The sequence below is a fragment of the Ornithodoros turicata genome, chromosome 8 (genome assembly GCF_037126465.1).
Source record: "Ornithodoros turicata isolate Travis chromosome 8, ASM3712646v1, whole genome shotgun sequence".
NCBI classification, from domain to species: Eukaryota; Metazoa; Arthropoda; class Arachnida; order Ixodida; family Argasidae; genus Ornithodoros; species Ornithodoros turicata.
The window spans coordinates 18,201,889-18,217,308 of NC_088208.1; the positions used below are offsets into that span (position 1 = coordinate 18,201,889).

Consider the following 15,420-nt stretch of genomic DNA (forward strand, 5'->3'; position numbering starts at 1 on the left):
TATGGACATAAAATTTGGGGGCATATATAATAGGTTCTCTCACATCTACCTTAGCTTCCAGAAACAGTTTCTGTTTGTTTTATCTTCGTTACAAACCCCGAAGTTTATCTTGGCGAACCCTGTATATGCCATCAGATCAATGTAATACAGGTCCCCCAAGGTCGCCATTTTCCCATGTATTTGTTCCTATCCCGATGCGTGCAATGCCAGAGGCCCCCTTAGATACCCCATTGTTACCAGACGTTGGCTTGCGTTGAATTGTAGCGAGCTAAAGCTCCAGTTGAAGCACTATCCAAGCCAGGCCAAGTCACCGAAGGAGAAATGGACGACTGCGCCTGCGGCACCTGGTACGACAGGCACGCTATGTGATGCACGCAGCCGTGCACTAGATCCTTCCGATCGCTCAACACGTTTAAAAACGGGACCAAAAGTGAAACAGAAAGTTGTTATACGCGTTTTATTTGGACATATAAAGACTAGATTAATTCGCAGAAACAACAAAAACATTTTGCCGCTAAACTTAGCGCGCTGAAGTGATCCGGAACGGCAACAGTGGGGTATCTAGTGGCGGCCTTCTTCGTTGCACGCTTTTCGAAGGTGAGTTTGGGGGACCTGATGTAATATTATATATATATGCTTGAATATCTGAGGATGCCGTTTCGGCATCCTCGCACACGCTGTGCAGAGTTGCCATCGTTTCATCGACCCAGTCTTGAGGGGGCTCCGTTTCGCGTTCGTCTATATCCGTGACATACTTGTTGTTGTTGCTTCGCCGGAAGAACACGGGACCTATATCGCACGCTTGTTAGTCGGTCAGAAGATAAGACTTCGTTATCAATGCAGCGACATGGGAGTCTGAGAAGTCATGATCTGAGTTCTTGGTCAGCAGCGAATGGCAAACGCCCCCTCGACCTCAAGGTTGAAGCCGTACGGAATTTTCCAACGCCGATGTCGTTCCGCAAGCTAAGTGTCATTCCGGTTTGTGCCTCTAGTCTAGAGTATAGGCTAAGCCAGACGATTGTGACTTTTCAGTTTCGAGGTATGATTTTGTGTTAGACTTAGTTTATTTAGTTTAGTAGAATAGCATTATTTATCTTGATTTAGTTGTTTAGATTTAGTGTTACATAGTTTAGTTTATTCAGTTTACTTAGACGTGTTCTTTCGATGTTGTTTTACATAGAATAACTAATAAAAATAACGTTCGAATACGAATGTATGACTCGTCTTGCACCACCTTAACCTAAGTACAGGAATGAAAATACACCCAAAAGATCAAAAGGCGTTCAGATGAAACATGTGTGTATACAGATGAAACATGTGGAAACGTTCTGTCTAGCCTTGCCAGCTGCTACGAAAAGGTTCTTGCTAAACACAGCAATACGCCTCCGCATTTTTCTTTGCATTACATTGTTGCTTCACGAGTTGACTGTACCGGGGCAGTTGGTATATATTCATCATAGATCCATGCAGCACTGAGAGAAAGGCAGAATTGTTAGAGCAAAAACGAGACAGTACGACTGTCCACTCTCAACTGGTGAATTTTATGAGAAAAACCAATTTATACACTTCGCAAGATGATAAGCATTACCAACCAAAGGCAACGCGAACGGGTAGATAGCGAGGAGAACACGTGGAAAACTATTTATGAGGGTTAAAGCACGTTATCCCAGGAACAAACACACGCCACGTGGGTATGAAAAGAAATCAAAGTGGTTACAAACCAAAATAACCTTTTTTCCAATTCCGATACAGCTACTCATGGAGAACTAATACACTTATCTGCCAGCGACTCAATGTGGAATGCCTCAATGAACTCTCGCTACTCGATTGTTAACTACGTCTTCCCAAAATAGATGAGTTCTTCAACAACGGAGCTTGAACACTGTAGGGATTGTGATTCCTGTGCCCCGTTGTTCGAGAACACATCTATTTTGGCAAGACATGGTCAACAATCCGTGCCAAAGATCATTGAAGCATTCCACATTGAGTCGCTGGCAGATAAGTGTATTAGATCTCCATGAGCAGCTCTATCGGAATTGGAAAAAAAGTTATCTTGGTTTGTAACCACTCTTATTTCTTTTCACCCACGTGGTGTGTGTTTCTTCCTAGGAAAACGTGCGCTAACATCCATAAAGAATTTCCCACGTGTTGTCCTCGTGTTGTTCGCGCTGCTTTTGTTGCTTACGCTTATCATCTTGCGAAGTGTATAAATAGGTTTTTCTCGTAAAATTCACTAGTTTAGAGCTGGCAGTCGTACTATCTCAGTTTTATTCTAACAATTCTGTCTTCGTCTTTGTGCTGCATACATCTGCAATGAGTTTGTTGCTTCAGTTGCCCTCTTTGAAGGGACCCAGGGACCTTTCCAAGTTTCCGTTCGAAGAACCAGGTATGACAAGACAATGAAGTCGATTTATCAGTGTCGAAATCAACAACGGATGACGTGCAGTCGTGATTTGAATGTTCGCCATAATTAGGAAAGATGATTTCCCAAGACGAGTGCTGACCACAGAACTTGGAAAAGAATCAGGTATCATTATCTTTTTCCTTACTAAGGCTATTGTCTCAGTGATCTCCCTCTCGCTCACACGGCTAGTTGCTGACAGAGAACACCGTTGTATACGTATACATTCAGCTGAATTTAGAAGCGTATCAGTCGTGAAGCACAAGGGAACCATGATACGAGTATTCACTTTCTTCACTTCCTGTCTGTTCTTAGGACTTGCTGGTGCCGAAGAGTGTACCACTAAAGACGGCGTCAGTGAGGTGAGTCACTTAAGGCAGGTTACTAATTGTAGTGCATTGGGTACAAATTTAATTTTAGACTGTAAAACAGCGTAAGAACCTGGTACGAAATGAATATCACGCGCGCAAATTGCAATATTTCTGTTGCGTAAGGCGATGCATTAGTCGTAAGGGACGGCGAAACCACAACAACGCATGGAACAAAAGCCATTCTCAGAACCAAAAACATGCTCACCGCATTGCATTCCGAAATCACCCAAGCAGCACAAACTCTTGGCACAGTTCACACTGCGGCACGTCGCCACACAAATAGGCCGGCACACCTAATGCGTAAATCTACTCCAAATACCAATGGGCCCAATATTGGCTGGATATCGGCAATACTGGACCCTTTCAGCAGACCAGCCAAAATAGACGTCTTCAGAAAATCCCAGAGAGCTTAGCGCCGCTTCGAGCTATGGGAACTTGCTGATGACCATAGATCGAGAAGTTGCCCGTCAAAAATAACTCGTTACGAGTTAAGTTACCGTGTGCAAAATTTAACCCTTTAACTGTTTGCTCGACAATTTTGTTGATGATGTTCAAAACCGGCGTTCTCTGAGGAGGAGAGAGATTGAAGAGTGCCGACACCTACATATTACTTCTGAAACAATGTTCTGTTGTTTGACTAAGTATCGTGACGATAGGTGTCACGGGTGGCATCTTAAAAGGTAGACGACGATCACGCGCCAAAAGTTGCGGCGCTTTGGAGAACCAGCGTCTTTGTGCAGTACATTTCCGCCGACAGAGATCAGGCAATGCATCCAAACTTTTTTTCGTAATAATATGGCCCTTGTAGAACGTACAGAAAAAAAAAATCTCTCTTGTTTTATTGGGCTCTCTGCTCACACGCATTTCCGGACTCTACAAAATTGTCGAGGTGCCAGTTCAGGGGCAATACACAGAGTGAGAATTACATAGATTCGGTGGAAGCTTCATGTTGTTATTAGCTGTGTCTAAGGGTTGGTGGCATTGATTACCAGTCTATCAGCGTACTTCGGACCAGTTGAGCTCACTGACATCCGATTTGTATAAATTTTCACAATTTCCACAAATGTGTGGAAATTTCTAAACGAAGCGTTGCAGCGACCTGGCGCTTGCATTTTTACACTTTTATGACTTGTTGAAGCCTCATAAATACATTTAAAAAAAATATTTGACCAAGCGTTCTATTTGCGCCAGTTAGAGGGTTAACTAAGTTAATAACGAAGTTCGTCAGCTTGTAATGTAACTCGCAGTCACGATGTTCCTTAAAAAAAAAAGGGAACGAGTTACCATCAACTTACTTCGGACACAGAGTAGCGCTACACAGGTGCAGCGCGCGTGAGCAGTTGAGTTAGATCTTGAGTTGCCTGCGGAGGAGTGCAACACGCTTATATCGTTTACATTTATGTCCAATAATTCGAACACTTTGCATCTTACTCCCTGTATGCGCATAATGGTTCAGCTTCATTTCAGTGGCAGCAGTTCTTATACTTCCTGAATAGAATACTCTCATTGATTGAATATCATGTTTTGTGGCATAAAATGCCATGAAAGAACTGAAGAGAAAGCAAGAAAATATGTGGACGTGAGTGAAAAGCGAATTAAAAGTAACTTGGAACTTAGCTTATGTTACTTTGGCAAAGTTACCTGAAAAAGGAACGAGTTCCTCTGAAAGTTACCACGGCGCAAAAGTAACGAGTTAAGTTACAAGTTACCAAAAAAAGGAACTTAGTTACTAGTAACGAGTTTCCTCGAAATCTGCTGATAACAAAGGAGCAGAAGGTCTCGACTTCTCGGCCGATTGTCCAGGATGAGTCAAGGTCAGCGAAAGCGAAACTTGGAGGGCAGTTCATTCCAGTAAACTCCCAAGACGCAACGCGTACGCAAGTAGCACCTGGATCTTCTGAAATCGTCTATTTGGCAAGTTGCGCGTAGCCTGCGCGATGGCTTACGACGCACCAATGGACTAGGGTCAAGCCTGAGGTAGAAGTAGATCTGGACTTATGGGGAACTGTAGCGGAGGCGGTGGAAGCTGCGGGTACCACAACGTTTCATGCCTATGTGTTTGAACTTCGCGGGGATTTTGAACGTGTAAGGCTCCCGTCGAACAGCAGCTGGATGCGGATTTTTCGCATCCAGATCTTAAAACTGGCATTCGTTTGTGCCAACGTAAGTCATCCCCTGGCGCAGACGGGATCACTTATTCAGCTCTTTGAAATATTGGCGTTGAAGGCTTTGGAACCTTGCTGTTTATATATAGAACAGCTCATGAAGATCTGGCCAGGTACGCGCCAGCTCAAGGTAGCTTTGGTGATGCGACTGCTGAAGCCCAGCAAGCATCCGTCGCACCTGTCCTCCTTCCTTCCGGTTAGCCTTACCAGTTGTGTTGGTAAGGTCATGGAGCGGATGGTTTTGCACAGACTCGAATAATGGTGCGACCAAAATCGCATTTGCCCCCATGAGATGGCGGGCTTCCGTCGGCACCGCAACTCAGTTGACTCCCTTATGGACCTTGTGACTGCTGTTGAAGTCGCCAAGAGCTGTAAAAGGATTGTCGAGGCTGTTTTTTCTTTATGCCAAAGGTGCTTATGGTGCCGATATACCGTTTGTCTGATCTTTCCCCGATTTTTTCTTTTTTTCTAATACGTCCCTCCCCCCTCATAAGGGACACACATAGGGACAACCGCGACTTTCATCCTTCCTTTACTTAACACCAGGCAGAAATAAACTAAAATTACATGCTACAGTCATTCTTGGTACACGACGGTGTAATTATCTTCCTTCCCTCCTCTTCGCTGGTCTAAATTTTAAATCTTTTTCGCGTTATCCGAAGCACAGTGAAGTGACGATGAGAGACACCTGCTTTTCGTAATTTTAAATAATTTCCATTCATTTCTGTATAATGCTAAGTAGCGCAAAGTTGAAAATTGCCACCGTATCTCTATGTGTTCTTTGTTTCCATGTCACCGCCCTCACAATAGCATGTACCAACCTGCCCATCTGTCGCTGTGTATTGCATTACATTGCCAGAATTGCGGGACACCTGCTCTTAAAGTTGGCTTAACCTGCGAACTCGATGCCCTCCATTGAAGCTATACATTCTGTCTGCTTTCCGTAAAATATCCATTAGTACCGTGTTCTGGATGTGACGGTTTTCACACTGATGCCCGAAGCGTATACGAAGAGGGGTGTCAAGTCCCTGTAGATCACATAAACAAAATACAGAGACCGACACTGAAGATTTTTGTTTAAGTTTAGTTTGCACAAGCTTTCGCGTTGAGGTCCAGGCTTCCTCAGGTACCTGAGGACCTGAGGTACCTGAGGAAGCGTGGACCTCCACGCGAAAGCTTGTACAAATTAAACTTAAACAAAAATCTTCAGTGTCGGTCTCTGATGCCTGAAGTGAGACATGCAGATACTGGATATAAAAGCGGATTTTCTTCTTTTATTCTTTTTATATGCATAGAATTAAATATTTTCTTTCGATATAGGTCCTCACAGCATTGCAGAGCGATACGTATTATCTCACGGGTACAACGAACACGAGCCGGGAGACTTGCTACTACGTGACTGCTACAGAGTCATTGGATGCGTGTCAGCCTGGGACTCAAGTAACCTACGGGTATAAAGACCACAGAAAATGGCAAGTATCCGTACATATTTTAATACAAAAGCACTCTAGATATAAGAACACTGAATAGGCTAACCCACTTAACCTAACATAACTATATAACATATAACTTTTGCCATCGCTGGCCCTGACTTCCCTTTTGCGCCACTCTCCGCTATATTTGATTACGGTATAGGCATCAGTATTATAAACGCTGACGCATCCACATGCGCGACCCGTTACTAGCTGTCTGAGGTGCATGGTTGGTGAGGAATTTTGTTACCCCAAAAGCATGTGCAAGACAAAACAACCTTAGCGAAATTCGGACGCCTGCAATAGCCTCCCGAATCTTCCGTGCGCGAAACACCCTCCTTCGCCTCCACGATAGACAGGTGATAAGCGCCGCCACGCGCCTCACTATGTGACGCGAGTGGTAAGGGCGCTCCTCGTTGGACCTGGGATCACATAATCGAGGTGAGCATCACCGCGCAGGCCGGAGCGTCTGCTACAGCTTCGAAGACTCCAGGCGTTCTCCGGCTGCGTGATGTCCGAAACGGAGGATTTGAAGGCTGTCAACGACACGACCTCGATGTTTGGGACCGCTGATACCACGGGAAGAACGAGTGGTGCAGCACGAATCTTACTGTGTGTTGTACAGTGATACCTCAGAGCTTCCCGACAGTGTGCGGCCTGTCTGACCGTTTTCGCCGCAGAGTTGGTTCAGTGGCTAACAGGTGGCGCCACAATAGCGCCGTCATTGCTTGCTTTCTGCTACTGTGAGTTGTAAGATTGCACAGAAGCAACGGATATTACTCTTGTGATCGCAATCTCATTTTATCAGGCTGCACATACGATTATTTTAGAAAACATGATATAACTCATTTAACGAATAGAAGTCAACAAGAAACAGCTCGTAATGTTCGTAGCAGACGGTTTTTCCTGCCAACGAACAAGGAGACTCTCTACCAACAACGTCACATTATAGAGTGGTCTGCAGTTGGAGCGCTCCGACAATTATGAACAGCATAAGTGTCACAAAAAAGGCGTACGCCTCCCGTTTTCAGCAAATCAGGTCAGATAACGCAGGTATCATTCGATAATATGGTTGGCTAGGAGCGTGCTATGCGGTGAAGTTCATTTCTAAGAGTGCATATCCCACAGCGAAGCGGCAACATCGAGAACTACTACTCGATGCTGGAAGTTTTGCTTGAGTCCAGGTCACAATGCTTGCAGTATTATGTAGCTTGTGCGTGAGGTACCCGCCGATGCTGCTACAGTTTCTGCCGATGTGGCGTGTGTAGTGGTGGAGATGTTCGGGAGAAGCTCAACCTAACTTTAGAGAGATGCCTCAAATACTCATACCAGCAACTTTACGTTTGCTAAATTTTCTCACAAATAAATTAAATATCGCACAAACGACTCAACATATCGTGTGGAAGACGCATTGGTACAGTTGTCTTTGCACGTGACGCTTTGATTGCATGCATGAGATACACTAAAATTGAGTATGTTTTTTTTTTTTTTCTATTTTCAGGGTTAACTTCACAGGCGTGGTCAGTGGCACGGGGAAAGTATTCCCTTCGGATATTCATGGTAAGCAATAACTGACGGAAACGTAAAATGGTAGTTCGTCGAACGTTTTTGCCCGTTTGGAGCCACAGACTCAGCAAGTCAGTTCTTCATTGACATGACAGACCTTGGGATCACAATAGAAAGACAGTATTGCAAAGGACGCTTCTCATAAGCGAACACTCTTAAAAATGAACTTCACCGCATAGCATGCTCCTGGCCAACCATCATCTCAAAAGTTATCGTTATCTGCCCTGATTTGTTGGGTTGAAAACGGGAGGCGTACGCCTTTTCTGTGACAATTATGAACAGCGTAAGTGTCACAAAAAAGGCGCACGCCTCCTGTTTTCAACAAATCAGGGCAGATAACGACATCATCCGAGATTTTGGTTGGCTAGGGGCGTGCTGTGAGGTGAAGTTCATTTCTAAGAGCGAAATATCTCCCAGACGAAATGCGACATGTGGTTCAAAGCGTCGGCATTATACTGTCACGTCGTGCTCTTTGAGACAGCGCTGTTCCCGATACAGAACACTAGCGAATTCAGTTCGGTGTTTTCGTGCAGCGCAGTGCAGTGTAACTTCACCGCACAGCATGTTGTCCGCCAGCATTGCCATGAATGATAGTGTGATCGCTTCTGATTCGGTGAGCGAGGCGGACGTACACCTTTTTGTAGCAATTTAAAATGTATATATGATAATTTTTTACCACTCTTTTACACCCTTTATCAGCCGCTATGTTGACCTAGGTGGTAACTATAGAGGTTATCACCTTTTCACACCCTTTTTTTCTTAGAGTGCACACGAACTTACCCACTCTCCAACGTGTGAAATACGTAAAGGGCCCTCCTGACCTAACCTTGGTCAGTCTCGGCGTTTGCATATTTTACGGCTTCCACAATATGCTTACATATCAACCTGAAGTTCACATCGGGCACAATGCTATCACGTCTTCGACGCTACTGCCACAAGCCTATTTTCCTCCTCAGCCAACTCAAAGAATGAAACTTTCTCTCCTTGCTTCTATGCTCCCGTATTTTTTAGATTTCTTACCGTTGCAACATTATCACCTAATATATTCTCGTCTTCCTGCTTCTTACTGCCTCTTCATACTGCTACAGTAACACTGCTCCAGTCATTAGCAAACGATCTCATATTTTATCCCACTGGTGGCCCACAGTGTCGTAGGCTCCCCGTCCTTTCATAAGATGGCGCCCTCCATATTCGTTAGGCTTAGCAAGGTCGTCGCAGTGTCAACGACATTGGGGAAGGAAACCGAGCGGCGGCCCCTTCAACAGTTTTCCATCGGGGCGAGCGTAACCGCCTTCGCATTGCATTCTGGGATTGTCCTGTCTACCACGTGACCACTCACGTGACCCTCCAGACAGCAGGACGCCGCCAAAGCAGACGACGCGAGCTGAACGCATGCTTGCACTTTTATTTCTGCATGTTGGGATGCTTACCCTTCTATTAAAAGAACAGTCCACAGTGTGGAGAACGCAAAAGGAGCACCGGAGCAAAAGGACCGGAAACAAAGCCGCAACGGGAGACTTTCAACGAATGTACGTTTCTTTTGGGGGGGGGGGAGGATATATTTATTAGACGAAAAGGGAAAAAAAAACAAGGGAAGGGTCAGCCAAACGGGACGTCGGCTTGCTATTCCAGAAATAAATAAATAAAAAGAAAATAATTAAAGAAAGAAAGAAAATTAAGATATAAGAAATAAAGAAAAAATTAGGAAATAAAGGGTGAACTAACAAATGATGAAAGAAGAATGAAGTAGATTAAAGACAAAGATGACAAAACAAAGGTGATTAACAAACGGTGAAAGAATGATGAGATGGATCACAGAAGATGACTTTACATGGAAAGTGTAGAGGAGGTGGTGTTCCCCTACATGAGTCCTGACCGGCGATGATGGTATGTCCCAGAGGGATGGACGTGGCCTCACGCTAGGAGGGTGCCGGTAGAACTGCTGTGCCAGCGCCGTAGCGCGTGGAAGCAGAGGCACGTCGTCACCGGGCCGCCACATCACTCCCCCCCTCAGACGCGGAGCGGTGCATGTGGTTGAGATTCGCGTCGATACCACGAAGAGGAGAATGAATGACGGCTCGTAGATGGTGGACGGCTGGGCATTCGGCTTGTGCTTGTGGCTGTTGATGCAGCAGCAGCTGGATGGCGGGAACAAGAGTGCTGCGATCCGGGTGGGTTCCAGTGATGAGATGTGAATGCAGATTGGTTGAGTGGTTGGGTGCTTGAGTGGTTGCTGATTGTCTGTTGAGTGGGTTGAGCTCTTGTTGACTGCGCTGAGTGCTTGCTGAGAGATTGCTGCCGAGTGCTGATTGTTGCTGGGTGAGTGCGTTGCGCAGTGGGCGACAGTACCGCGACCGGTACGACAGCGTGAATGCCGGTTGCCGCCAGAGGAGTGCCGGGGAGATCCATCATGAAGCAGGTGGAGGCCGGAAAGTCAGCGTAGTGTGGTCTCCCTGCAGGTCCCCGGTGGAACAGTGGTCCCGGTGCGCCTTGCCTGCTAGAGGGTGGTTCGCTGCTGGTTTGCCGAAAAATTTAGGATGTTGCATGGCCGAATTACGCCGAACATGGTGTTCGTTGTTCGGGTCACCAAATGTAGAGGAGGTGGTGTTCCCCTACATGAGTCCTGACCGGCGATGATGGTATGTCCCAGAGGGATGGACGTGGCCTCACGCTAGGACGGTGCCGGTAGAACTGCTGCGCCAGCGCCGTAGCGCGTGCAAGCAGAGGCACGTTGTCATCGTCGTCACCGGGCCGCCACAAAAGCATGGGTTAATGCGTCGAGGGTGAGAGTGGGGCACAGAAGAGTGGGATTGCACGACTGAGTTCACAGGCTGTTCATAAGACCTGAATCTCTCAAGAAAGTCAGAACTACTTTGGTCACAGACCGCTGTGTGTGATCTCGTACTGGGCCGAGCAGAGTGGCCAGAGAAAAGTCCGTGCACCGCAGCTCGAGTAGGCGTCGTCTCAGCGTGGCTCGATGGGTGTCGAATCTGTGACAGTCGAGGAGAAGGTGTGGAACATCAGCTTCAACAGCGCAAGTGGGGCATTTGTGCGACTGGAGAAGACCCATTTTACAGAGAAGTAGAGGTGTCCTGGCGGTATTAAAGCGTAGTCGGTATAGGACGCTTCTTGACGCGAGCAGTGGTTTGTGGCAAGGAATTCCATCGACGGGTCGATAGACCGGAGATGGTCGTTCAGTCGGACAGCGTCCGCTTGAAACTGCCGAGTGCCGTTATGACGGAGTCGCTGTGTCTGTAACCGACACGATGAGGCTGAAAGTGGTAGGAGACAGTTATTGGAGGTGCAGTCCCCATGTGCCCGATGTGCTAAGGCGTCTGCGCGGATGTTTCCGTGCAGGCCGGTGTGACTGGGTACCCATTGGAAACACAGGCTGTGACCAAAGGACAGAAGTCAGTTGTATATTGCGACTATCATGGTGTCTAGGCCGCCGGTTGTTCTGGAACAATACGTTTCTTGATTAAGTGTCAAAGAATGCTGTACCCAGAACATCATTAATCATATTTGCACAACGACAGAGGATATGAAATGAATCTGCGGCACAGTGTCAGGTCCCAAACGAATGATTCAAGATTGCTCGAACACTCGCAGGCGAATTAAACAACTGCTCGTGTACTTACGAATAAAACGTGTTCCCGTGACAGAGCTTGTTTCGGTTCAACGGGAGCCGCAGCCTGGACACGAACACATTACCGTACGTTGTTTCTACGATTGTCCTCACATTTTCACAATGAATGACTTTCGAAAAGCAACATCACACGGAGAGCAGCGCGAGAAACAAAGCCTTGCAAAACCGAAACGTTAGAGAGGATCACGTGGTGGACAGGACGTGATGGCGATTGGCCATGGATGGCGATGGGATGGCAATGGGATTTGCGTGGCGATATACAGGACGTGATGGCCACCCTCGAGCAACCGCTAGAGGGTGGCTACGCAGTCTGGAAGGAAGAGCCTCTCCTATAGTGTTTCCTTCCTCCATGGCCAACAAAGTGCTCAATAGAGCGCAGCACAAACCAATGTAAAAACTCTTCGAGTGCACGGATTTTTATAATTCTTATATTGTTCGATGCGGCATGTAACACTCTTTCACTTCCATGCAACATTTGACTTCTAGACTGTCCCGTTAGTTTTTAAAATCCAGCGGTACAGATACGGGACTTCACACCAGAACTCCTCGAAGAGCGCAACATCGAAAGGCTTCACGGTTCAGGGTTCGGGATTTCCCATGCGGGAGCGCCACGACGTTATAAAACGTCAACATCGTCAGTCTTGCGTATCGTGGTATCGTTCCGGATTATCATATCGTGTACCGTACCGGGACGTTGCAAAGTGGTATGCTACAACTCACTAATACGGTGGCGACGCTAACGTAATAGCACTGCTTGGAGATTACTAGCCTTGTGAGGTCGCATTTGGTTTTGTGCGGTTTGTTTTGCCTGGATATTTCAGATAAAATCACACTATACTAAAGCACAAGAGATTAGCATATTGATGCTTGTTTTACCATTAATTTGGAAATGGTAAATAGTAAATTGTAATTGAAATCTCTTCTTCTTGTAAAATTTCATAGGACGTACTAAGGCGCGAGACGATAGCTGAGATCGCGTTTGCAAGAGAGGGTTTGGGTTGTTGTTTGCTTTCGAAGGGGAGAGGATATGGAAGAGCACTGGGAATAAACACTACATTGGCGAGAGCAGAGTGAGGTGGGATGGCCTGGCGTAAATAGCATACCTGTGACACAAATGGCCAATGATAAGCACTACATGTTGAACTCCATCATCATCTCTGTTCTTCTATGGTCATCATCTCTTTGTTTTCTCATCATCCCATCATCTGTTTGTACTTTCTGTGTGTAAGCGTACTGGGGTAGCCAGTTCGACTTCGTCGAAACTCACATCTCCATTTTTTTTCTTTATCACATCACATCACACGTACATAGCCTTCTCTCTTGCAGACTGCGTCATCATACTGTCATATATGTATTAGCGTGAGTTAACAAGACAACAATAGAGTTTTCCACGAGGCATTAATCTCTTTATGTCGTATCATTGTACAAAGAATGCCCTTATTTTTAATCCGCTTTATTCTCATTGTGAATAGGGCCACTGTGTGGAACGACAGTTGAGGCTCGCGGCGAAAACTGCTTCACTCTCCGTAACAATAATGGTAAGCACGTCTTCACCTACCTGGGCCATACGCACACGTCCATTGTCTTCTAGACTTTTTCTGGAAACATCCGAGTTATGGTTTTCAGACAGCCGCTTTGCTGGGAACCATCGTGTTGGCCAAAACTTTGTTTCGTCCCCGCACAGCTCATTCATGGCACAAACACAAATTTGAAATGCTCCATGTTCTTCTTCATTGCCCACACTACGAACCTTCCCGAACTGCACTCTCTAGGTCTCTTAATCAGCTGGACTCTCGCCCCCTCTCTCTATCAAGGTTGAGTGGTTCGTTCAGCCCACCACAGCTCTGCCCTCAAAGATCTTTTCGACCTTTGTGGACACCATAGGAGTTCGACCTTTATTGTGAAGGGGCTCATGACTTCATTCCCCACTTCAACACCAGGAATGTGGTAGAGTATCGCGCCTGGCGATGAAACTCCTCATTCTTCGTCTCAAAATAAAGTTGCTGCTTGTTATAGGAAAATTTATTGACGGTAACAACACACAACATACGACACACCCGAGACACCACCATACAATATGCCGTTACAACTGCAGACAATATTACGTACATTCGTTTCAGAGAATATTTACACACAGCAACAACAACAACAACACACCCTAAAAAACTTGACACGGGTGTCAGGCAGTGACAGTGGTTACAATATATACAGGTTTTATGTACAGTAAGTATTATGTACATTCATTCCGGTAAGTATTTACATATGAAAGAATGATGAAGAAAGATGATGAAGGTGGTGGCAGGATGATGCAAATGAAATTCATGCTTGCTTCATTCATTGCATCTTGTTCTCATTCGGGTTTGCCGATCACATGTTTCAGGTACTTCGCAGTTAGCTTTGCCCTGTGAAGCGCGCTTCCTTCCAGCGCATAACTGTTATAGTGTGGAGGCAACTTCACATTGCACCGAGTTTCCCACAGCCATAATGTGTCAACATGTCACCAGTGGCATAAGTTGCCAGTGTATATCGCTCACGCGTGAATCTACACTCCAAAGAACAGAATTTCACCGTACGACGCGCTCCGCGCCGACCATTGTGCAGTGTGATAGTCAAGGAGAGAACTATACCGGGTGTTTCACGGAAATGCTCCAGCTGAATAATTCGTGAAGCGGTGGCGCCATCGAAGAAATGTATTTTGGTAAATATCCTTGGGGCATCGGCTATGAACTGAGTAGTGAGCGGCTCATTTGCATACGCTTCTGTCTTCTGAGTCGCACGCCGCGTGCCATTGAATGATTAGTGCACCGCCTCCGACTAGACGTCCCTTTCAGCCGTGCCCTGTTCTTCAAAATGGGGATAGTAAACTCGCCGAACTGCCTCACGTGTGATGAAGTGGAGAACACTGAACATATATTAACTAACAGCTCCAGATACAGTGTCCAATGTAATGACCGCACAGCCGCCTTGGAAAGACTGGCCACCGTCCTCTAGACTTAGTGAAGCTCCTCGGAGAATGACCGGAGGGATCTTAGACAGCGTGCGACAGCTCTTTTAATGCCATTTCTTGTGGACATTGCAGCGCCTCTAACTTTTTAGCATTACCGATTTTTATTTTCAAGTGTTTCGGAGTAGCCGGCTCCTGTGTTTTGAAGGAGCCTCCATCTCCATATTTTTCTTTTCTAATTCCGACTCCAACTCCAACTCGTCAATGTGTATGAATTTCCCTTTAAATTGCCACAGTGCAGTACAATTATTCCATGGCCCATTGCTCTTTTGCAGCCACTGAGATGTGGGTTACGAAAAAACTCGTTGACACTCCACCATCATGCTGCAAGGAAGTCTTGCGAAGCAAAAGATACCAGACGACATACGAACATGAAGTCTGCTGAAGACGCCTTGAGTCGAATACTTCTACGCGATGTCTACCTCAATAAAATTTCCAAAATATATGCATAGCTGTCTTTCTGAAATCTAGAATCCAGTAGTTTGCTCGGCTTCGAGGTCAGGCGGCGCACCAAAAGTATGTTGCTATCTTCACCATAGCGTCGTTACTTGTAAACTGACAGACGTAATCGTTGTTCAGTATACATATAGTTTCGTTGGCTTACTGTCCTTGCGTCACCGATGCTGAGAGTACATGGAGATCCTGACCACAAGAGACATGGTCATTAACCTTGAGACCATGTTCCACCTCAAACTTGTCTTCCCCCCATATGCTAAGCTCAACCAATGAAAGCATGCACGACCGTCACAAAAGTTAGACGGATGTGCAGTCCTGTGACCTACTTGCATAGCGTGT

General features: G+C 46.0%; 1 protein-coding gene across 1 annotated transcript; it reads left to right on the forward strand.

Annotated features, from left to right (window-relative positions):
• Positions 1–550: 550 nt before the first annotated feature.
• On the forward strand, positions 551–15,070 carry LOC135366585 (uncharacterized). The gene is made up of 9 exons (XM_064599348.1): positions 551–597; positions 844–1,039; positions 2,332–2,386; positions 2,475–2,527; positions 2,717–2,763; positions 6,258–6,409; positions 7,911–7,969; positions 13,094–13,159; positions 14,901–15,070. Exons 2-9 carry the CDS (start codon positions 949–951, stop codon positions 15,008–15,010), a joined length of 633 nt encoding a protein of 210 aa, XP_064455418.1. The 5' UTR covers positions 551–597; positions 844–948; the 3' UTR covers positions 15,011–15,070.
• Positions 15,071–15,420: the final 350 nt, after the last annotated feature.